Raw genomic sequence first — 23258 nt, forward strand, 5'->3', positions numbered from 1 at the left:
CATACACAAGGCCAGATCTTTCATGAAGTGTCGGCATTATAAGCCAATTCATGGAGGAGCCGATTTATTCACATTGGAAGGCATTGAAGCGAGTCCTACGGTACATCCAAGGAACGGTGTCACTTCGGTTGTTCTACTAAAAAATAGAAGATTACAAATTAGTTGGTTACTCTGACAGTGATTGGTGTGGAGACATAGACGATCGGAAAAGTACATCGGGTTATGTATTCTTCATGGGCAACACACAGCATTTACTTGGCTTTCAAAGAAACAACCGATCGTGACACTCTCGACGTGTGAAGCTGGGTATGTGGCAGCATCTTGGTGTGTGTCACGCAATATGCTTAGAATCTTTGTTGAGCAAGATGGATTTAAAGCAATGAGGTGCAACCGTGATTCAAGTTGACAACAAATTAGCAATTGAGTTGGCAAATAACCCAGTGAACTATGAAAGAAGCAAACACATTGACATTCGATTTCACTTTATCCGAGATCATGTGAAGGAAGGAAGTGTGGAATTGCTGCATGTGGCAAGTCAGGATCAAGTTACAGGAATCTTTACAAAACCGCTGCCGAAAGTACTTTTCAACAAATACAAGAAAATGATTGGCATGACACATGGCAGGAGCATTCAATTTTACGGGGTAGTTTTGTTGAAATAAACTTAAAAATGTTAAATGTTAACTTTAGTTAATTTGTTTGAAAAGTTAATTCGAAGAGTTGAATGAAAAAAAAGGAGAGCGTTTGCAGGAATAATGGTAGGCTTATGTGTCTCTCTCATACCTATTATTAGAGTTAGAAAACTTATAAAGTCACACAACAGAGAGAGAAAAAAAAATTACAGACCAATAGAAAAGGCTTTAATTTATGATGTTTAGACACTTTTGTATGATGTTTAGGCACTTTTCACAATAGATGACTATCGTTTTTAACGTCTTGAAATCGTTAGATACGTCTGCATGTTGTTCTGTGATTTATTGTAATGTATGTGCATACTTGTAAATGATATTTTAAATGTTATAAGACCTTTCAAATGTATGAAAACTTGAGACAATTACTTATCTCAATGCATCAGAATTATAGTAATTCTCTATTTACGTGTCTGAGAGTTACATTAGAACGTAACACAATAATGTATCTGTATGTATGAAAATTGTAGAATTACATTCGACTATACGACATGGCCTTGGAGACTTACTTATAATATATGCACGGAGATTGTATACCCTCTTTGAGATATAGTCTCATAGCAATCACCTATCTATATGCATAGGAGTCGTATACCATTGTGCTGCGATTTTTACTCGAGACAATTGTTCACCTATGCATATGAAAATTGACTAGTTTTGAACCATTTAAGGTTCATTTGGATGCCTTGTTTCCGTACAAAACTTGGTAGTTTTTTTAAAATGTGGCATGTTTTTATTTTTATGCTCGGTCTATAGCATAGGATATCGAACCCAAGTCCGCTAAGGATTATAAAACGTCGAGTCGTTATTGATAAAATAATATAAGATAAAGCTAAGGTCGAAGTTCCTTATAAACCATAATATTCAGTTCTGACAAATAATAAGAATCGAAACTCAAAATCCCAATAAAAAGAACAAAGCTAATAAATAAATGGGAAGAAGAAAAATATACAAGACCTGACCTAACCTGACCTCACCTGGATGAACTCCCAAAACTAAATTACAACACAGCCAGATCATTCTGGATTCTCAAAAAAATGTACAAATCTATTCCGCTAACGCGTTTCGTGTAAGAAAACGCACCCACCGAGCCCCCCGAACACAACGAAGAGGACCTATTCCCTTGTGGAGGGTTGTAGGAACTTACATTTGGAATCAGAATGCACAACACACCACCATTGGTGCTGCTATCTGAATGACAAGCGATATGTAACAAATATTGGTCATTTAGAATCCAACCCATTTCACCCATCTGAAAACTCGACCAACCCGGAATGGAAGCTCGTAGTCTTTGGTAACAGCAGGCTCCCTCCTTGCAGCCTCAGGATCAGACCACACATATACACCAGGTTCCTGTCGACTGCCGGGCACAGTGTTATCAAGGATGATGGCGACTAAGAATGCGATCACCATGTGTAACGAGAATAATGTGTTGAGAATGAAATTCAGCTGCACAACAGGAATAGAGGATCAAACACGATAAATAAAGCTAAGATGTTTGTTAATGATCGAGCACAATCCATTCGCAACCAAAACACGAAGAGTTCAGCTAAAAGGGAAAATGCACAAGGACGAACGAGAAAACGAAAGTGTATCTCAATAATGGCACCAAAAAGGTAAAAATGTGTAGGCTATTTTCATTAACCGTAACCGTCCAAGCCCACCGCTAGCAGATATTGTCCTCTCTGGGCTTTCCCTTTTGGACTTCCACTCAAGGCTTTAAAAGCCGCCTACTAGGGAAAAGTTTCCACACCCCAAGCCCCACCGCTAGCAGATATTATCCTCTCTGGACTTTCCCTTTTGGGCACTTTCCCTTTCGGGCTTCCACTCAAAGCTTTAAAAGCCACCTGCTAGGGAAAGGTTTCCACACCCTTATAAAGGGTGTTTTGTTCTCCTCCCCGACCAATGTGGGATTCTCAATCCACCCCCCTTCAGGGCCCAGCGAGGACGCTGACACTCGTTCCTTTCTCTAATCGATGTGAGATCCCCACCAAATATAATACCATTTGTAACGGCCCAAGCCCACCGCTAGCAGATATTGTCCTCTTTAGGCTTTCCCTTTCGGGCTTCTCCTCAAGGCTTTAAAACGTGTCTGCTAGGGATAGGTTTCCACACCTTATAAAGGGTGTTTCGTTCTCCTCCCCAACCAATGTGGGATATCACATTAACATAACATAAGAGGATTGAGGTATCGAGAGAGACATACCCCTCCAGATTTACTGTTGAAAGGTCCATGAGAAGCCACAATATATGGCTGGAAATAACTTGGAACAGACAAGTTGGAGCCTGGGGAGATACCGTACTGTTGAAAGTAGGCTGGTATCGAAAGCGAGAAGAATAATGATAATCCGACAATGATAATGTTCCGGGAGCTTCCTGCTTCGCTATACCGAAGATTTGACAAGCCGAGTGCCGTAAGCATTGCCCACATGAAGCAAAGAAGAGCAGCAACCATGACGTCGGGAATGGAAGCAATAAGGCCCCCAACTTTACCTGCAACGCCAAACTGCTACTCAAAATGGAACAAAAACAGAGCTCAAAGATATCACAGATTCATAGAAATTGACTTCAGGATGTCATAATGTGATGAAATGCTTAAAGAATGAAGTATGGGTGATAAGGCAGCAGCCCAGGTTTTTGAAGGGAGCTAGATGCCTACCTTAAGTTGAGATACTATATTATAAAAAATGAGTATTCTAAACTTACCCATAAACTAACCAAATCCTCTTGATGTGGACACCAATCTGCTAAAGCTCCTTGTAGAGACCATGGTGACTCAACCCGTCCGAACCAAAGAGTGAATGTCTATATTGTTTTAATGAAACCAAGAATGATTCTATTAAAAATGGCAAAGAAACTGTAATGACCCATAATGACCCATGACCATGCCCACTGCCAGTAGATATTGTCCTCTTTGGGCTTTCCCTTTCAGGCTTCCCCTCAAAGTTTTTAAAACGTATATGCTAGGGAGAGGTTTCCACACCCTTATAAAGAATGTTTCGTTCTCCTCTCCAAGCGATGTGGGGGATCTCACAATTCACCCCCCTTCAGGGCCTAGCGTCCTCGCTGACACTCGTTTCCTTCTCCAACCTTTGTAGGACCCCCCAATCCCACCCCCCTTCAGGGCCCAGTGTCCTTGCTGGCACACCGCTTCATGTCCACCCCCCTTGGGGCTCAGCCTCCTCATTGGCACAGCGTCCAATGTCTAGCTCTATACCATTTGTAACAGCTTAAGCCCACCACCAACAAATATTGTCATCTTTGGGCTTTCCCTTTTGAACATCTCTTCAAGATTTTAAAACACGTCTGCTAGGAAGAGGTTTCGACACTCTTATAAAAAATGCTTCGTTCTCCTTCCCAATCGATATGGGATCTCACAATACATCGGTTGGAGAGGAGAACAAAACATTGTTTACAAGGGTGTGAAAACCTCTCCCTAAAAGAAGCGGTTTAAAAACCTTGAAGGGAAGCCTGAATGGGAAAGCTCAAAAAGGACAATATCTGTTAGCGGTGGGTTTGGGCTATTACAGAAACAGCCGAAGGACTAGACGTACAGCGAATTCTTTTACGAAAACTAAAAGAGAGGAACTTTTCGACACTTCGAGAACATTTCCACCATGGTTTCTTCAACTTTGCTTTCACTCAAGGTCTCGAGGTAAGGAGCATTTCAAACATCCTGAGAGAACTGGATCCTAAGTTCAAATTTATTCCTGGTAAAAAAGAATACAAAAACGCATGCACACGATTTGAAGTTACTCACCTACAAGAGATAATACTATCAAAATGCATGCACCCAATTCAACTGCTCTTCGGCTTCCCATTTTCGTAACAGCTATAGTATGAACATTCTCGGTAAGCGTCGTAGAACCGGTTCCTGTACCCCATAGACCAGCCAAAATGCTAGAAAGACCTTCCAGTCCAATTCCTCGACTAAGAATACCCGGTGATGGGGGTCGGGATGCCACCAACAATGACGCAGCATGGTACGAACCAACCTGAGTGGTTCAATAATAAATTAGAGTTGTGATTAAGAAACTAGATGAACTATAACATTGATAAACAATTATACATATAAACATGAGTAATGAATATACATGTTATTTAGATCTGTACAAGCATATAATCTAAGTAACAGAAATAATGAAATAAGGGCAATGATGCTGTTTTATAGATAAGTTTCACGATCCAAGTAGCGTGGCGTTGTTCGAAATGATTTGATGATCTATGGACCCGAGAAGGGAAAAAAAACGCACAGACTATAACCATTCTAGACTTATTAAACACTTTTTATCAGACTAATTAAAAACATAGTATAGCTAATCTAAGGTATCTGAGAATTATATTGTTCATTTTGTTTACTTCATTTTCCTAACGATTAACTATATTATTTTAATAAGAAGCAGACTACATAATATAATATAATATATATATGTGTGTGTGGCTAGTAAGTTGAATGGATCATCGGATGCACACCCGCATTTCCTCTGACTCGTCAAGGAAACCCAGACACTTCCCTTCCAAGGCAGCCTCTTTAGTCCTCAGGATATGATTCTTATGATTCTGTAGTATGTTACCAAGGGCTGAGCTCAATAGCAACTTACTCAAAGATAAAGACGGCAACTACTTTAGCCTCAGTATGTTCCTACAGCGAGGATAGGGGAATCCTTGGTGGTAAGGAATCAAAATAGAATCCACGGGGTCTGTAGAATGTTAGTGGAGTAAGCCAAAACGAGTCTTGCTGGTCTGTCAAGTGCCACTGCAGAACTTTTGCCTAGTTCTTTTCCCGACTTATGTGTGGTTTCAACTAAAAAAGATGCTTTGGTGGTCGATTGTTGGTGAGATATGATAGAGCTCAACCGCGGATCTCCACTAAGCCTATGTTGTTTAGGCTCACCATACCTTTGTTTGGCACCAAAAGATTTTAACAATACAGCTAACTATTAAGCATTGGTTTGATACAAATGGTTAAGGACAACGAATCCTCCACATATGTCCACAATGGTATGATAGTCTCCACTTTAGACACAAACCAACTGGGTTTTTCCTTTTGGTTTCGTCCGAAAGGCCTTGTACTAATGGAGATGTCTCTCAATTATATATTCATGATCTTCCTCTTTTCTAACCAAGTTAAGGTGAGAAGTTAGTCGCATTCCCAACATAGGCTGCCAAAATTCACTACAAAAAGACGAAAAGAAATGGTGCCTATGACCTTATGAAGCTGGGATCCTTCTGCTATGAAGGTTTGGAAGAAAAAGTTGTTGGGATATCGAGGTCGTGCCTAATATGGAGAAATGGACATTCTTATTCCTTATACAAGCTTCCGGCATTTCCAAGGACATTCTTATTCCTTATACAAGCTTCCGGCATTTCCAAACTCATCTTTAATACATAATATGTAACACTCCAAGTCCACCGCTAGCAGATATTGTCCTCTTTTGGCTTTTCCTTTCGGACTTCCCCTCAAGGTTTTTAAAACGCGTCTGCTAGGAAGAGGTTTCCACATCCTTATAAATTATGTTTTGTTCTCCTCCTCAACCGATGTGGGATCTCACAATCCACCCCCCTTAAGCCCAGCTTCCTCGTTGGTACTCGTTCCCTTCTCCAATCGATGTGGGACCCTCCAATCCACCCCCGAGCCCAACGTCCTTGCTGGCACACTGCTTTGTGTCCACCCCCTTCAGGGTTCAACCTCCTTGCTGGCACATCGCTCGATGTCTGGCTCTAATACCATTTGTAACAGCCCAAACCCACCGCTAGCAGATATTGTCCTCTTTGAGTTTTCTCTTTCAGGCTTCCCCTCAAGGTTTTTAAAACGTGTCTACTAAGGAGAGGTTTCAATACCCTTATAAAGAATGCTTCGTTCTCCTCCCCAACTAATGTGGAATCTCACAATCCACCCCCTTCAGGCCCAACGTCCTCACTAGCACTCATTCCCTTCTCCAATTGATATGGGACCCCCCCCCAATCCACCCCTGGGCCCAACGTCCTTGCTGACACACCGTCTTGTATCCACCCACCTTCAAAGCTCAGCCTCCTTGCTGGCACATCGCCCAGTGTCTAGCTCTGATACCATTTGTAACAGCTCAAGCCCAAGTCCACCGCTAGCAGATATTGTTCTCTTTGGGTTTTCTCTTTCAGGCTTCCCCTCAAGGTTTTTAAAATGTGTCTGCTAGAAAGAGGTTTCCACACTCTTATAAAGAATGTTTTGTTCTCCTCCCCAACTAATGTGAGATCTCACATAGTATGAACATGTATACATATATATCTACATAACCATATCTAACCAAAAAGAAATGTGATGCGAGAAAGATTATCAGAACAATGAAGATCTAAAGAAGAAAACTAGAAACACGAGACTACTCACCGAATCCACAGACGAGATGACCGACACGACACACATAACAATTGCTGTTTTCCAGTGGAAGACAGGGGTGCCCCACTGCAACGGATAAGGAAATCTAAACCATGGTGAAGATTTTAGCGCATAAGAAGTATCAACTCTACAATGCTTCATCCTTGAAACATGTTTTCTGCAGTGATCAGATATTATATTTGAGGAAGGAACATTTGTATCACAACCTTTGTAACTATAAACTCCAGCTTCTGTGAGCAAAAACGCCAACGCCCACGTGATAACAATTCCAAGTGGAACCTAGCAATGAAATATAAGATCATAATCAATAACATGCATGTTCAAAGACAACCTTAAGAAGGATACAAGGAAACTAGCAGCTTACTGCATATATTAGAAAAATACGATGGCCGAGAATTGATATCTTTCGGAGATACTGCGGAATCCATGAACGTGTGTTAGTAATTTGTTCGGAATTAAACAGAAAAAAGTGACAGGACAAGTAATATAGCATAATTTTTGTCACTATTTTTTGTAGATGAACGTACAAGAGAAAATATGATAGCCAAAAGTATCTGCACGACACCAATCTCGAGACAAGCGCCTACTACTGGAAAACCATAACTATAAAATGACAGTCCAACAGCAGCAATGGTCGGGGCCACGACTACAGGATGGATCAACCTGAAATATATAAATCAATTACTTGGTAGTGTAATGTGGGAACAGAGTTTTTAAGAGTTAAGAACATTATACCTCAAAAGTAGTGACATTAATCCACTGTATCCAAGTAATGCTTGAAAAGCTGAAGCTATGATAATTGCTCCTTGTAACTCCTTCATTATATGCTTAAAATTCTGTAAGGATTTTTCGGATTTAGGACGAGTAAAAAGATTAAACGCATTGGGAGAGACTTAGAATGAATTTATTACATTATTTAGTTTACTCAATGAAATAGATGTCACATTCATAGCTAAGAAAAATAAGTCTAGTAGGAAGCTAGGACTTTCAATTACTTTGACTATAATAAGGTACTGGTTCAATTTTTTTTGTGGTTCGAACATCTATAATAGCCCAAGCCTGGCTAGTAAATATTGTCCGCTTTGGCCCATTACGTATTGTTGTTAGTCTCATGGCTTTAAAACGTATCTACGAGGTAGAGGTTTCCACACCCTTGTAAGGAATAATTCGGTTTCCTTTCCAACCAATGTAGGATCTCACAATGCATTCCTTACAAGGGTGTGGAAATCTCTCCCTAGTAGACGCATTTTAAAACTATGAGGCTGACGGCGATACGTAATGGGTCAAAGGGGACAATATCTACTAGCAGTGGGCTTAGGCTGTTACAAATGGTATCAGACCTAAGTGTGCCAGCGAGTACATTGGACACCCAAAAGAGGTGGATTGTGAGATCCCACATCGGTTTGAGAGGAGAACGAAACATTCCTTACAAGGGTATGGAAACCTCTCCCAAGTAAACGCGTTTTAAAACCGTGAGGCTGACGGCCATACGTAACGGGTCAAAACAGACAATATCTACCTACGGTAGGTTTGAGCTGTTACAAATGGTATCAGAGTCAAGCACTGGATAGTGTGCCAATGAGGATATTGAACCTCCAAAGGAGATGGATTGTGAGATCCCACATTGGTTGGAGAGGAGAACGATGCATTCCTTACAAGGGTGTGGAAACCTCTCCCTAGAAGACACGTTTTAAAACCATGAGGCTAACGGCCATACATAACGAGTCAAAACGGACAATATCTACTAGCGGAGGGCATGGGCTGTTACATAATCTCTTCTAACAGCAATGACAGATAACAATACATCTGAGTGGAGAAGAGAGAGTTGCTAATTCCCATAGTTCAATAAAAAAGAAAACAGAGGAAAGGAGAAGCATACGTTCCCGTTAAGTCCTTGAAACTCTGTGGAATTGATAATTGCTAATGCTGGAGCGAGGAAAACAAGTGATGGACCTTGTATCAACGGTAATCTTGAGCCAAAAGACGTATGCAAAAGAGTAGTAATGCCCGACACAAAGAGCACCGTGGATACCACATTTGAAGTGTCCTCCTATACGCCACTAACTTCAATCAGTTCAAGAACTTTGCAAATTCCAAACCAAAAATAGTGAAAAAGTTGCATACAAGTAACATTAAGCTACTTACGTGAGTGCCACCCATAGCAGGAACTATAACAAGCGGGATAAGAACCAATGAACCCAACATAGAAATATAATGCTGCAATCCATATACACCAATCGGTACTGAAATTTGAGCACCAACAAACACATATCGTGTCACTTGCAAAGCCTACAATATAACTAATATAGAGTGTTCTTTAGTGAAAAACTCACCAAGACCAGGCGTATCTCTGAGCTCGTACTTCATGTGCGAATGTCTAGCCACAAATCCATCATCATCGCCGGTCTGTGGCAGCCGCCGAGGTTGGTTCGGCGGTTCGGAAGGAGGAGGCGGAGGCAGAGCATGACCATTCTGAGCAGGTCCAGAACCCTTGGGTAACCCATCAGAATCCTTCCTCCTCTTCACCGGCTGATCTTTTTCCAACGGCGGCTGAGGCTGTGGAGAAGGCGCCTTGGCACCGGTGGGGTCTCCATTAACCGCAGAAGTGCCCCGAGGGCGTCCAGCTTCGAGATCCGGATGGGCGTCGGGGTCCTTGGGCCTGGGCGGAAGAGCGATGTGGGCGGAATCAGAGGGATTGGTCTCGCCGGAGAAGTTGGGACGAAAGCCGGTGCGTTTGGCCCAAGAAGAAGGAGGCATTGAGGATGGGTCCGGTGCGGGACGGGTGCGGGATTTGGGGTCGGAAGTAGACATTTGAGGGAAGGAAGTGGAGAACTAGAGTGGCATATAGCTTGAAATGGAAGAAGATCGAGCAGAGAAGAATGCTAGAAATGGAGCTCTGCCTCTGTAACTTCGTGTTCTTCAGCTTAGCTACTCTTCTACCACTCAGTGAAGGAAACGCCAAGCAGAGACAACTCACAAAAACCGCGTTTGTTTTTGTTTATTTATTTATTTATTTTCTTTCAAATCTTATTTTGTGTGCTCCGTCTTTTTCCCGTTTAATTTAGATGTGTACGGTAAAGTTATCTACAGTAAACTGAACTCTACATATATCGTAATCGTCCACGCCCACAGTTTTACATATTCTCCTCTTTTAGCTATTCCTTTCGTTCTCCCCACGGACGTGGGATCTCACATATATTCTTGTACGATAATATTTGCTAAAATCACCCCACCTAAATAATGGTAGCGAAATTCTCCATTTATACTCATCAAATAAATTATAAAGATATGGAAAGAACATTAAATGGATACAATGTATTTGCGTAAACTAGAAGGATCAAATATAATATATATAGTAAGTTATAATTTAGTACTAAATATCCTTAGTACAGTACGTAGTTCTTTTGAGAATGTATTTTATGTATTCTCGATATTTTTTATAACTATGCATATCATAAGTCATCAATATCAACCTCTAGCCAATATTTTTCTTTGAATTTTTTTCTTTCATCTTTTTCGTGTTCTTCATCTAGATCGAGTGTGTGTTGTTGTGCAGTCCTAATATTAGACATAATTATTGCAATCGTTTTTATACTAGAGGTGAAAGAAAGAGGAATGTATAGAATGAGGGAGAGAGGAGGAAACCTCGGGATTTTCGTAGAAGAAAAGATGAACAAGTGTTAAGGGGTTGCAGCAACTTACCTTAATCATTAATCATTAAGTGGGAGAGTGACGAAGAAACTCGATCGACTACTAGAGACAAGCAAGAGCATATTTATGGTATGATAATTTATTTAATTAAAAATTAAACCAAATATAAAAAATAAATTAAAATTTATTTTATTTTACTTAGTTTTTTTATTAATTAAAAAAAAAATATATATATATATATATGCGCCAGATTCTCATGGACAGAGACAGGACTTTTTTCTATGGATAACGTTTCGATTTATTTATTTATTTATTTATTTTTCTCTCTCTAAAACTGTCCTTTTCTTTCCTTTTGAATTTTTAAGTACTTTTAATTTAGTCTATAAATTTTAAATTTTAAAAAGAAATTAAATAATAAATTCAATTTTTATCTTCTTAGTAAGGTGGGTTTAGACTTGAATTTCTACTAATAAAATTCAAGCCAATAAATATTGTAATTTTTATTTTTTACAATTTTTTTTTTTACATCTCACAAAAAAATAAAATTAATATTTTTATTTGCATTTAATTTATTAATTATAGGGAATTAATACAAAATTGAAAGAAATAGGGTCAAATTTAGAACTCCATTTTAATTATAACTTCATTTAATGAAGTAAAATTTTAGGGTAAGTTTTTTTTTTTTAAATTCATTTTGCACATTAAATAAGGAAACAAATCGTACAAAAATATTAAATAAATGAAGTCCGTGGTCAATCTCGCACACATTTATTAATGCAAATGCCCCTAAAATTAATTTATTTACATTTCACCCATAACTTCACTTCACCTCTATAAATTTATTAAGAGTAGGGTGGTTAGGTAATGTTTGTCTAAACTGTGTTGTCTGTAGCCGCGTGCTAGATTTTTTAGTCATGCTTGTCTAAAACGTGTTGCATGTGGCCACATATCCGTTCCAAATCCCTTTTACTTGTTTTTATGTTAGTGATGTCTTTATCATTTATGTTTCATGCTTGTCTAAGACGTGTTGCATGTGGCCACATCTCCGTTCCAAATCCTTTTTACTTGTTTTGATATTAGTGATGTCTTTACAATTTATGTTATATCAATTGCCAAAATCATGTCTACACTGGACAAGATTAAAATACTTCAAAATATAATATAAAGAAAACTGTCTAGTTATCAATTCTTCCTACTAAGTTGTCAATCCACAGTGTTCCAAATGTTTTAACTAGACCTATTACACGATCCAAGGCCAAGAAAATTCAACAAGCATTCATTCTTTATCTACAAAATTGGATAGGCTCGGTTCAACCATCATTTCATGTGTTACAAGCTGATTCGATTGAGGAAGGACTATCTGGAGCTTCAAAAGTGAATATTTGCACGGTTGAAGTAGCGGATGAAGTTGTAAGCATCATTTCATGAGTTGTTAGAATACTTTAAGGGTTCTTGCTTCAACAAAAACTTGGATCATTAGGCTGAAGATTATGGCGCATGTGTGTGGATTGTAAAGCCATCAACAAAATCACCATAAAGTATCGACATCTTATTCCTAAGCTAGATGATATGCTTGATGAATTGCATGGTTCATGTCTATTTACAAAAATTGATTTGAAATCTAGATATCATCAAATTAGAATGCATGTAGGAGATGAATGAAAAATAGCTTTCAAAACTAAGTTTGGATGGTATGAATGACTTGTTATGCCTTTTGGATTAGCTAATGCTCCTAGTACATTTATATGCTTAATAAATCACGTTTTGAGAATATTTAGGAAAGCACGTTGTTGTATATTTTGATGATATTTTAATTTATTCAAGACTTTGCATGAGCATGTGGAACATGTTAAGTCAGTTTTGATTACGCTTAGAAAATGAAACTTTGTGCTAACTTTAATAAGTGTAGTGTAGTTTTAACTTTCTTGGCTTTATAGTTGATAAAAATGGAATAGAAGTAGATGAAGAGAAAGTCAAAGCAATTAGGGATTGACCAACCCCAAAAAAAACTACAAGTGGAGTTCATAGTTTTCATGGGTTAGCTAGGTTCTATAGGAAATTTATAAAAGATTTTAGCACCATAGCTGCACCATTGGATAACTTAATGAAAAAGAATGTTGTCTTTAAATGAGGAGATATGTAAGATAATGCATTCAATGAGCTTGAGAAGAAATTAACCAATGCATCATTACTTGTCTTGCCTCATTTTGATAAAACAAATTACCAATGTATCACGGCTTGTCTTGCCTAATTTTGAATAAAACTTTTGAAATTGAGTATGATGTAAGTGGTTTGGGCATAGGTGCTGATTAGATGCAAGATGGAAAACTATTTTAGTGAAAAACTAAATGGGGCAGCATTCAACTGTCCTACCCATGATAAAGAATTCAACTATCCTACCCATGATAAAGAATTGTTTGCTTTAGTTAGCACATTGCAGGTGTGGTAACACTACTTATGGCTTAGAGAATTGGCCTAGAGAATTTGTGATCCACTCTATCATGAAAGTTTGAAGTATTTTAAGGGTCAAAGCAAACTGAACCGTAGGCATGCAAAGTGGGTGAAGTTTATTGAAACATTTGCCTATGTCATTAAATATAAGCAAGGTGATGATTTTTTTTATTCGATGACGAATCCTTTTGAAGAGGTGGAAGATGATAAGGATCACAATATTTCAAATGTTCCAGTCGGACCTATCACATGATCCAAGGCCAAGAAAATTCAACAAGCATTCATTCTTCATCTACAAAATTGGATATACTCAGTTCAACCATCATTTCATGTGTTACAAGCTGATTCGATTGAGAAATGACCATTTGGAACTTCAGAAGTGAATATTTGCACGGTTAAGTAGCTGATGAAGTTGCAAGCATCATTTCATGAGTTGTTAGAATAATTTATTTATTATTTTTAATTTCATAAAGTTTGTAATGGTCAAATTGACTTAGTCTCATTTAAGGGGATTGAGATTAACTTCGTCTTTTGTGAGATTTATGGGGATTGAGATTAAATCATGGCTAACTTCTTTTGTAGAGACTATAAATACCCACAAATTATCATGTAAAAATGAGATTTGTGATGAATGAAATTGATCTCTCAAGGTAAGACGCCCTCATAAATCCGAGCATCATTTTTGTCATTTCTAAGTTTCAAACAATTCTTGTGATAGATTGCATCCGAGCTATTCAATCAAGTCTTGATTGAGTTCGATTGTGAAGTGACTCAATTTAGAACATGGTTCCAAATCTTGCTTCTAGATCTTTGATCCTAAGAGTAATAGGTAATCTAATTCTAGCCTTATCAGAATTATGTATAGGGAGGTATTAATTTCTTTGATTCAAATAGTTCTTGCTTGAACAAAATCTTGGATCGTTGGGCTGAGGATTAGGGTTGCCTTATCAAAAGGTCCTCTTGGCTCCGGCGACGGCTTCTGGGCTCGAGAACCCATTTTCAACCCTTTCGGCACCATTCCGACCCTCTCGGACCTGATTTCGACCTCGTTTAAGGTAAAAATAGGTCATTTTAAGGTCGTATTTCACAATTTTAAGTTGGAATATGTTTATGTTTGTGAAATAATAACAAAAGGTGTTGAATGATCAAATAGGAACCAACCACGATGATAGCGTAGGATGCGTACAATGAGCTAGGAGCTTACGTATAAATTATTAGGGAGTACGTCGGCTAAGGCCTACCAAGTAAGTGGCCCTACTGTCGTAGGTTATGTAAATTGTATGTTGTATATTGGCACGTGCACATAGTTTTGCACGTGTCCTAAATTGTATGTTTAGACTGTTATGATTTAATACGTAAGTATATGCAATGTGAACATATGTTGTTTTGTACTGAATTGGTGTGCGATATAATGTGACGTGATATGTTATGCTTAGATTGTTTTATGTGACCATTGAGATAATTATTATATGTATCGCATGTCATGAAATGTTATGTTAAAAGCGTGAAATGTTATGTTATGTCTCATAAATTGTATGTATACAACGTGATATGAATGACATGAAATATAAACACTCTTAGAATTATGCATGATATGAGAACTGAGAAATGATATGATATAAATGAAAGATGATAGCAGGGTTATATTTAATAATGTTGAAAATGGAAAAATATTGGGACCTCATGCATTGGGGATACCCCTATTCCATCACGAGGGTACGGACGCGTACACTAATAGGCAGGAGAACTATCATTATGTTTTACATAATGCTGTCGTGATGGTTACTAATTCTAACAGGTGTCCGGCATAAAGAGCTCCAGAGTATGCTCGCCCGACAAAGAAAGGGGCCTAGTGGTGTGCGAACTAACTGGTGAGTTCATACGCGCATGTATGGGCTGTGTGTAGAGTATATGGTACAAATTCAAACTACCCGTTAGGATAGTACCATAGAAAAATAAACTGATATGATAAGTCCCGTCATTGCATTCACATGTTTTTGTTGCATCAACTTGATAGGGGTCGCTTACTAAGTATTCTTAAAATACTTAAGCTTCGTGCTACTACATTTTCAGAAAAAGACAAGGCGCCCCTGTGGGGTCGACAAAAGAATTGAAAATCCCGTGACTGTGGCACATGCATATGATAGATTTGCATTTCAAATTTAATAGTATAGATTGAATTGTATTTGCATAAATAGTGTAGGTTCGTATAGAATGAATTGTATTTGCATTAATAATATATGTTAGTATAGATTGAATTATATTCGTATTTAATAGTATAACATATAGGTTAGTTGTAATTATATTTAATAAAATATAGATTAGTATAAGACATTTCGAGGTAATAAATGAGGCACAAGGTTAATTTTGCATTTATAAGAAGAGTCCCTTAAGGTATTTCCGCATTAAATAATATGTTAAATGTATATTAATGACCTTAGGTTAAATAGGTAAAATTTAGGGTAGTTGATACTTATTCTTTTTGCTAGCTTGTAACATTACTTTCTTAAAATCGATTTCCAAATGTTTTTTTAAAACTCTCCCTTCTCGTTTCCTAAAACTTTTTCTCGAGAGTAGGACCAGCAGTTTGATTATACGTCGCTTATGTCAACGACAACCTAAATTCTAATTGTTGGTTGATTTACTCGAAGACGAAAGTAAGTGCCACACAATCATGTAACGAGTTCTAATAGAGTATGATTATCACATAAGACATGCAAATCATACTAATCTATACGGTAGGTCATATCAATTTTGTGATTCAATCTTGTACAAACTAGATATTCTATTCAATGGGTTCCACTCGAACAATTTGGATTAAATCATTTGTAATAACTATACGGTAGGTCATATCAATAATGTTGTAAGTACAAGTCATCCAACCTTATCCATATTCTATAAACTCTTAAGGTTATTTCTTGAATATGGTCCTTCTGTGTTAAGTACCTACTATTTCAAGATTACGAGACCTTTGGGCATAAGTTTTAGGCATCATCGAATCGAAGTTCACAATATCCTACATAAAACCTTATGACAATAAGAGTGTCATGACATGATTTTCAAGGGTTCGAATCTCGAACCGTGACGAAAAAGACAAATACAAAAGTAAATAAAATAAAAGTATGGTAAAACTTTGCGCAGTTTAAAGTCAACAACATCACAGTTAAAAATAAAACGAAATCTGGTTACAATTCGATGCTAATAAATTTACAAACAAAATATAAAAGATCTAAAATACATAGACATATTGACACCTCGGGACGACCCCCTCTGTGAATATGTAATTATCAAATGCTTTCCCACCTCGACCAACAATTAGTGAACATTTGAAAGAAAAAGTGGGAAAAGTGGCAAGTATAAAAATACTTAGTAAGCTAGGTAAGATGTATGAAATTACCAAAATACACCTAGGATGGAATTTTGAAATGAATTCTATTTTTAATGTTTTATGTTGCGTTAAAAAGGAGAATGGACTATTGTGATCTATGCTCCCGGTGATTGATTGATGTTATCTCCTCGTCTATGCTGTTTCTCAAGGCTAATCTAATCTCTAGGTGCACTTAGGTCTAGTACTTTGATATCCACTTACGATCCTAGGGTATTTAGTGGAAACGTACTGACCTAGGTCAATATGAAAACTACTCTAGCTCTAGCGTTGTAATCTTAATTTGGTTCTCTCATGTATGCTTTATTAGAGGGATATTCTTATTGATCATTTAAAGCACAAAAAATAATCTAAACATTCATGCAAACTCAACATGGAGATAAGGAAGTTCTATGAAGATAAGGAAGACGTTCTATGAAGAAATCGGGAGTTGAATATGCCGAGAACATCCCAACCAATATTTTTTTTTCAACTCTGGCGAGAGTTATGTTTTTCGACGACATTCAACAACTTATAACTTAGGTTATAGACCATGAGAAGGTGTGAAACTAATCGTTAGCTCTTCCTTGATTCACCATTTTTAAGTTCCATGTAGAAATCGAGGCCAAACAACTAAGTACGAGCCTGCAAAAGCCAAGTTTCAGAAGGGTTTGGTAATAGCCATCAAGTCTTCTTCCCATGTTTTGGGGAAGATGATGATGTGTGCGGTTCAATTGAACTAGCCTCGTCAGCCCTAAACTTGATTCTCCCTCATTTTTTAAAATATTATATTCAAACCATATCAATTCTAAAGAAATTCTTTATAGTTCCAGAAACTAGACTCAGAAAATTTAGAGTAATTCGGATATTGGAAGCTCAAGAACCAAGAACCTGAATGCCAACGATGAGGTAAGTAGCTAATTTATACTTTTAGTTAAGAAATACTTACGTGAGTCATTTGAAATTCAAGATAAACCTTAAGTTAAGTAAAGAACTAGGGGATCATGAAAACATTTGGCTAAGAACCATGAGTTAAGGCTCTAAACCGAGCAAGTTACTTGAAATTTAAGTAACGTTAAGATAACCTGTTAAACACTATTGCCATAAAATTTTAAAGTTGAGAAGAATACGATATTTTAAGGGTATATATGGTAGCCATTGGATAATGATAAATGGCTAAACCAAGAAATAGTGAAAATGACCAAAATACCCCTATGACGATTTACCTTCGATTTAATATTCAAATGACCTCCAAATGCTATGAAATTTTATAACAGACGTCATTTCATGATGATCAAGAATTATGTAAAGTTTCAAAGTAATTGTAACATATTTAGATTCTAAACCAAGAATTAGGGGTAAAATGGTAAAAATGACTCAAAGTTCCTTAAAAATATTTAAAGATGCAAACATCTTTCTATAACTTAAGATTTTAATAAGGCCTATTTATAGGACATAAGGATGGTCCTTCATCAATCGAATCCGTTTGTAATACATGAAATGGAGGTTGAATCGAGTCTATCCAATTTTGTAGATGAAGTGTGAATACTTGTTGAATCTTCTTGCTCTTGGATCGTGTAATTGGTCATGTTGAAACATTTGGAACACCATGATCTTAACATCTTCTCCCTGTTTAAAAGGATTCGTTCTCGAATCAGGAAAATCATCACCTACGTTGGAATCAAGTCAGCAACATTGAAAATAGAATGTACCAAAAAATCTCCTGTAAGATCAATTTTATAGGCATTGTTATTAATTCTTTCAAGAATTTGGTAAGGGTCATCGCCTCCGGGATGTAACTTTGTCTTCTTTTGAGATGAAAATCGCTTCTTGGGAAAATGTATCCAAACGCAGTCACCGGGTTGAAAAATGAATTCCTTCCGTCCTTTGTTAATTCTTGAAGCAACCTTAGAATTTTGTTTCTCAATTCTCTCCTTCACCTTTTTGTGCAATGTTTTGATCAAACTTTGTCTTACTTTTGGCTACTTCACTCACAAAAATATTAGAAGGAAGAAGAAATAGGAAACAAGTCAAGAGTCGTAAGTGGATTAAATCCATAAACAACTTCGAAAGGAGAACAATGAGTGGTACTATGAATTGTTCTATTATATGCAAATTCTACCGATGATAAACATTCCTCCCAAGGATTAATATTCTTAAAAACAATAACTTTAAGGCTATTAATGTGTTGAAAACAACAATTTGGTACTCAATTTACCTCATAATACTCTCCTTATTATTCCCTTACGGTCAATAATATGTTTTGCATCATAGGTTCTGTTACATGCAATAAAATGAGTCATTTTATTAAATATGTACACAACAACCAGAAGACTATCTTTACCCTTTTTAGCATGCACCAAACCAAGAACAAGACTATGGGTGGAAAGTAGTATAGTTTTAAAAAGGTAGCAAAAACCAAATAGGATAGAATAGGATAGAAGCGCTTAGTTCATTATTCTAGTTACTTGGATCAAAGGAATCGACGTTTCACAATAAAAATAACATAATTTTTAAACAATTTAAAAATGAAATTGATAGAATTATTGAATCGAGTACAAAAGCGAGTCTCACCCATACAAATCAAAGGATAAGCACTCATAAGTGTAAAAACTAATTCCACCTCTTTAGTTATTGTCGCCTCGAAAGAGAAAGAGTTGGGATAAGAAAAATGATAGATTGATTTTATAGAGAATATGGTTGAGCAACACAGTTAACAACAACCGACCGTGTTGCTGGTTTCGACAAAAAAAAAAAAAAAAAAAAAAAAATCTCTTCATCCAATGTACGATATAATAAAGGAAGATCAAAAGAGCGATGCTAAAGCAATTTTTAGAAAATGGTCGGATTCCTTTTTGATAACCATGTTAATATGATAGGCCCGATCACATTCCTCTTATCCATTAGGTTTAGAAGCATAGTTTGTATAAGAAAAACTAGTCCCGTAGTAGAATATAAGGTAAACTCTCTGAATGTCGAACCCTCTGTTAATGAAAGAAAATCTAAACTAAAACCACGATCCTTCTGTAAGTGAACATAGTTGAGTGTTTAACTCGAGTTTAAGCACGTGGAAACCAACTTAGTACTACAGAAAAACGAACTTTCTTGACTCCATGAAACGAAACGAGATTGGTTTTGATTTATTTAGTGTTCGATCAACTCGAAATTAATTTTTGTTGAATTATGTTAAAATTTAATGAAATTAAAATATATGGAAAAAAAAAAATTATATTCTGAATCTCATTTTACTAGTGGAGGCCCAACTTCAATCCATGGGCTTTCCTTCTGAAAATCAATATCCGAAACCCCCAATTTTGTTTCAACTTCTTTTCCAGTGACGGGGGATTTTGGGGAGGTTTTAGGGTTCGTAGTTCACAGAATTCAATCGGGAATGGCAGCTTCAGTTGCGCTCAGATCGTCGTGTCTTCGAGCAATTTCTAGAATATCCACCGGTTCCGCCGCTAGAAATGTTTCCGTTTCATCGGTGCTTCCTTCGGTGCGCTCAAGTTTCGTATCTCGAAGAATTTCAATCTCCCCTCACTCTCTAAGGTTGCTGCTTGCTTCTTTAGATTCATCTTCTTGTTTTGATGTTACTTTTTTTTTTTTCCTCTTAATTTCATTCTGATGCGATTTTTTAGGTTGTTGCGACGAGAATTGAGCTCTCTTCGACCTATTCATAGCGCAATTGCCTCCGCTTGCCTTGTTTCTGAGCTGCCCGCCGAAGCTAGCGCCTCCGTACAAGGTTAGTCCTCTTCTGTTTCTTGCTTCCTAATCATTGCTGTTTTATTTTTCCAGTTGATTTCAGTCACATTGAATTTTAGTACTAGTTAACTATATTAAGTTATAGAAATAGTTCCTCGGAATGTATATTCATGCAGCCAAAAAAATTTAGGCCTAGATTGCTAGCCAATTAAAATCGACTTCCATACTACCATACCACCGTTCAGTTAGCTGAAACGCTGAATTTCATTATTTGGTATTGAGTATATTTTAGGATACAGAATGATAAGAAAAGCTACAATCGCACAAGAGTATTTTCAATTTCTATTTTACTACTTCCTATCAAAATGGCGAACGATCTCGATTATAGAAAGTAAGATGCACTGTTCATTTTGTGATCGGAAGTGAGGAGCTATCTGGATTAGAGTGTACTGTCTACAATGTAACCATGATCATGTTCAGCATCCTGGATGTGATAGAAATTATGCCTTGCGTAATGTTTATCATGTACTGAATGTGGACCAAACGAGAGGAAAGTGGTCAATGCTGGTGAATGATTGTCAGGAATAAAATCAGAGGGTGTTCTTTAGAGTGGACAATGGTCAATTTTCATGAGACCTTAATGTTTCCCTGTTTTATGACTTGTAAAATAACTCTGCAAGTTGGTTCAAATAGATTACTTATGTGTGACTTCTCTAAATTGATGAAAATTAATGACTTCAATGTTATCAGTCTGATGGAACCTCATGTTCTTCATCTCTTTGGCCCCTTGAAGGACGTCTGCACGATTATGTTGAGTACTGAGCTCAGTCTTTTTCTGATGGCTCTCTTGGGAGTAAATCCTTTAGATAATTGATGCAATAAAATAGTTTCTTCCGTCAGTCAATGTTCATATTAACTCATTTCTAGCAAATTTGACTCCGAATCAAATTTCACAAAAATTACTTGCTGTTCGTTCTTTCATTTGAACTGAACTTGAAAGAAGTCTCCTTCCAAACAACCTCAGAATTTGGATGAGATGCCTGATAAAGGCTGCAAGTTTTGGGTGAAGTTATGTAATTGGAAACAAGTGAAAATGCAATTCCAGAGAAATTATTCCCTTCTGTCCCCTTCCTTGTTAAGAACCAACCATTAAGGTTGGAAACGAAGAAGCAGCTTTGTTGAGTATGCTTGTTCGTGTTCATCCTTGTAATTAGCCGACCAAGGAAATGAGCCAATTTCATTAGGATTGAAGTTTCGATCACTTCTTATTAAAAAAAAGTTATTGATCACTAGAGTCAGGTGCAAAAACACAAGCTTGCTTAAAACTAATTTGTTACGATGATACTTCTATATGTTTGAATATTAGATTCAGGAAGCTAGTGAAAGTCTTTAGCTGCCATGACATGCCTCACTCTATTATTGCTTCTCTTGAATATAGTACGTGTTGAAGTTCCCTTTACCACAGCATTTCTTTTTTAGAAATTCAAAGAATGGGACTATTATTTGACCTGAGAATAGCTACGTTAATGTTTTTGGAATGGCATCTCAGAATAAAATCGACGAATTTCAAAAGAGGGAAATAGATAGACATACTAATGAAGTATCACCATGCCCTTAACTTTCTGCTACATGGTTACAGTTCTGAATTACTTATAAATCTTGTAAATGTTATTTAATAGTGTGATTTTGACCATGGTTCCTTGCTTCAGTATATCAGTTATTGACTTAAATTTTTTGGTGCACATCTGCTGAGATAGATATGTATAAGCCAATGCGTTGACACATCTTCCCGAACTTGATGACAGGTAGATTTGTGAACTATCTGAGCCCTATCTAGCACCAAATGCTTATAGAAAATGAGCAGTTTCCTTCTTGTGTATTAGATTGCCAGCATCATCACTTCATAACGTCTTTAGCTGTTGAGTATGAAGACATGGTTTCTTTGGTTCCTCTAGTTGATTTTACTCGATTAAGTATATTTATGTTACATCAAGCAGCCATTTTTGGTATAACTTAGTAGGCCTCGTTTTATCATTGTGTTGTTCTAAACACCGGGTGATTACCCCCATAATTGATCAAATTTCCTTCCAGGCTAGTGATACAACTATTTTCAGATAGAGACTGGCTTAATTTCAAAGTTAGAATGTAAATGTGTTGAAATTAAACAGTTGATTTATACCCAATACACAAGATTACAATAAATTTAAATGATTCTATCTGGTTATTGGGCAAATAAGTAATCGACTTAGATAGAACAAGTCTGTAACTGCCTCAGCCCACTTGTAGCCGATATTGTTCTCTTTGGGTTGGGTTTTCCCTTTCGGACTTACTCTCAAGGTTTTTAAAACGTTAGGGAGAGATTTCCACACACTTAGAATGTTTGGTTCCCCTCTCTAATCAATGTGAGATCTTACAAGTTCAAACTTTGGTACGACCTCATGAGTTTTCTTACTAATGAGATTTTGTAGGATTTTACGATTGTCTTGTAGGGTTGGATGAATCAATTACAACAAAAAATTTATAATTGTATCAATTAAGACCTTGAATGAATTTTCAACACTATACACAATTTAAACTCCGGTGATTCTACTTTTAAATTGTTGGATGTATAATTAGTGTATGGTGTGTCAAATAATATAGATGTATAATTTGTATGGTGTGTCATATAATATATTTTCAAACTCTCGTGATTCTACTTTCAAATAATTATATAATATATTTTCAATGTTTTTCAATAATCTGTTTACCATTCTGGAAGGAAAGACAATCAGAGAAGAAATTCTGAAGGCTTGATGAAATTCAGCCATTGTTAATGTCACCTAGAAAGCATTTTAATTACAAAACATTACAAAATTAAAAATAATTATTAAAATAATCCTTTTCCCCCTTTTTTCTTGGTCTGAATTCAATTGCCATTGTCTATTGCTTTAACGTATTCTTTTTATTAATAATAATAATAATAATAATAAAAGTTGGATTGTTTGGTTTCTTTTACTAATGGGTGAAATACCTAAGTCATTCCAACACG

General features: G+C 36.8%; 2 protein-coding genes across 2 annotated transcripts; one reads left to right on the forward strand and one right to left on the reverse strand.

Moving 5' to 3' along the window:
* Window positions 1-1513: 1513 nt before the first annotated feature.
* LOC111444386 (nucleobase-ascorbate transporter 12-like) lies at window positions 1514-10026 on the reverse strand. The gene is made up of 10 exons (XM_023082475.1): window positions 9396-10026; window positions 9208-9305; window positions 8942-9112; window positions 7798-7898; window positions 7590-7725; window positions 7427-7477; window positions 7054-7341; window positions 4450-4684; window positions 2896-3182; window positions 1514-2138 (listed from the first exon to the last, which is right to left on the reverse strand). The coding sequence occupies exons 1-10, from the start codon at window positions 9871-9873 to the stop codon at window positions 1917-1919; spliced, it is 2067 nt and encodes a 688-aa protein (XP_022938243.1). The 5' UTR covers window positions 9874-10026; the 3' UTR covers window positions 1514-1916.
* A 9801-nt stretch (window positions 10027-19827) lies between these two features.
* Window positions 19828-22390, forward strand: LOC111443881. The gene is made up of 3 exons (XM_023081711.1): window positions 19828-20077; window positions 20167-20270; window positions 22036-22390. The coding sequence occupies exons 1-3, from the start codon at window positions 19920-19922 to the stop codon at window positions 22065-22067; spliced, it is 294 nt and encodes a 97-aa protein (XP_022937479.1). The 5' UTR covers window positions 19828-19919; the 3' UTR covers window positions 22068-22390.
* Window positions 22391-23258: the final 868 nt, after the last annotated feature.

Source organism: Cucurbita moschata, unplaced genomic scaffold (genome assembly GCF_002738365.1).
Source record: "Cucurbita moschata cultivar Rifu unplaced genomic scaffold, Cmos_1.0 Cmo_Scf00006, whole genome shotgun sequence".
Taxonomy (NCBI): domain Eukaryota; kingdom Viridiplantae; phylum Streptophyta; class Magnoliopsida; order Cucurbitales; family Cucurbitaceae; genus Cucurbita; species Cucurbita moschata.

Excerpts from the sequence above, each read along its gene's own strand:
- LOC111444386 (XM_023082475.1), bottom strand. The coding sequence starts at position 9,873 with ATGTCTACTTCCGACCCCAAATCCCGCACCCGTCCCGCACCGGACCCA. Across the intron at positions 4,685-7,053 it reads TCATCTCGTCTGTGGATTCG|GTTGGTTCGTACCATGCTGC; the intron begins GTGAGTAGTCTC and ends TGAACCACTCAG. Across the intron at positions 3,183-4,449 it reads GATAGTATTATCTCTTGTAG|GTAAAGTTGGGGGCCTTATT; the intron begins GTGAGTAACTTC and ends TTGGCGTTGCAG.
- LOC111443881 (XM_023081711.1), top strand. The coding sequence starts at position 19,920 with ATGGCAGCTTCAGTTGCGCTCAGATCGTCGTGTCTTCGAGCAATTTCT. Across the intron at positions 20,078-20,166 it reads ATCTCCCCTCACTCTCTAAG|GTTGTTGCGACGAGAATTGA; the intron begins GTTGCTGCTTGC and ends GCGATTTTTTAG. Across the intron at positions 20,271-22,035 it reads AGCTAGCGCCTCCGTACAAG|GTAGATTTGTGAACTATCTG; the intron begins GTTAGTCCTCTT and ends ACTTGATGACAG.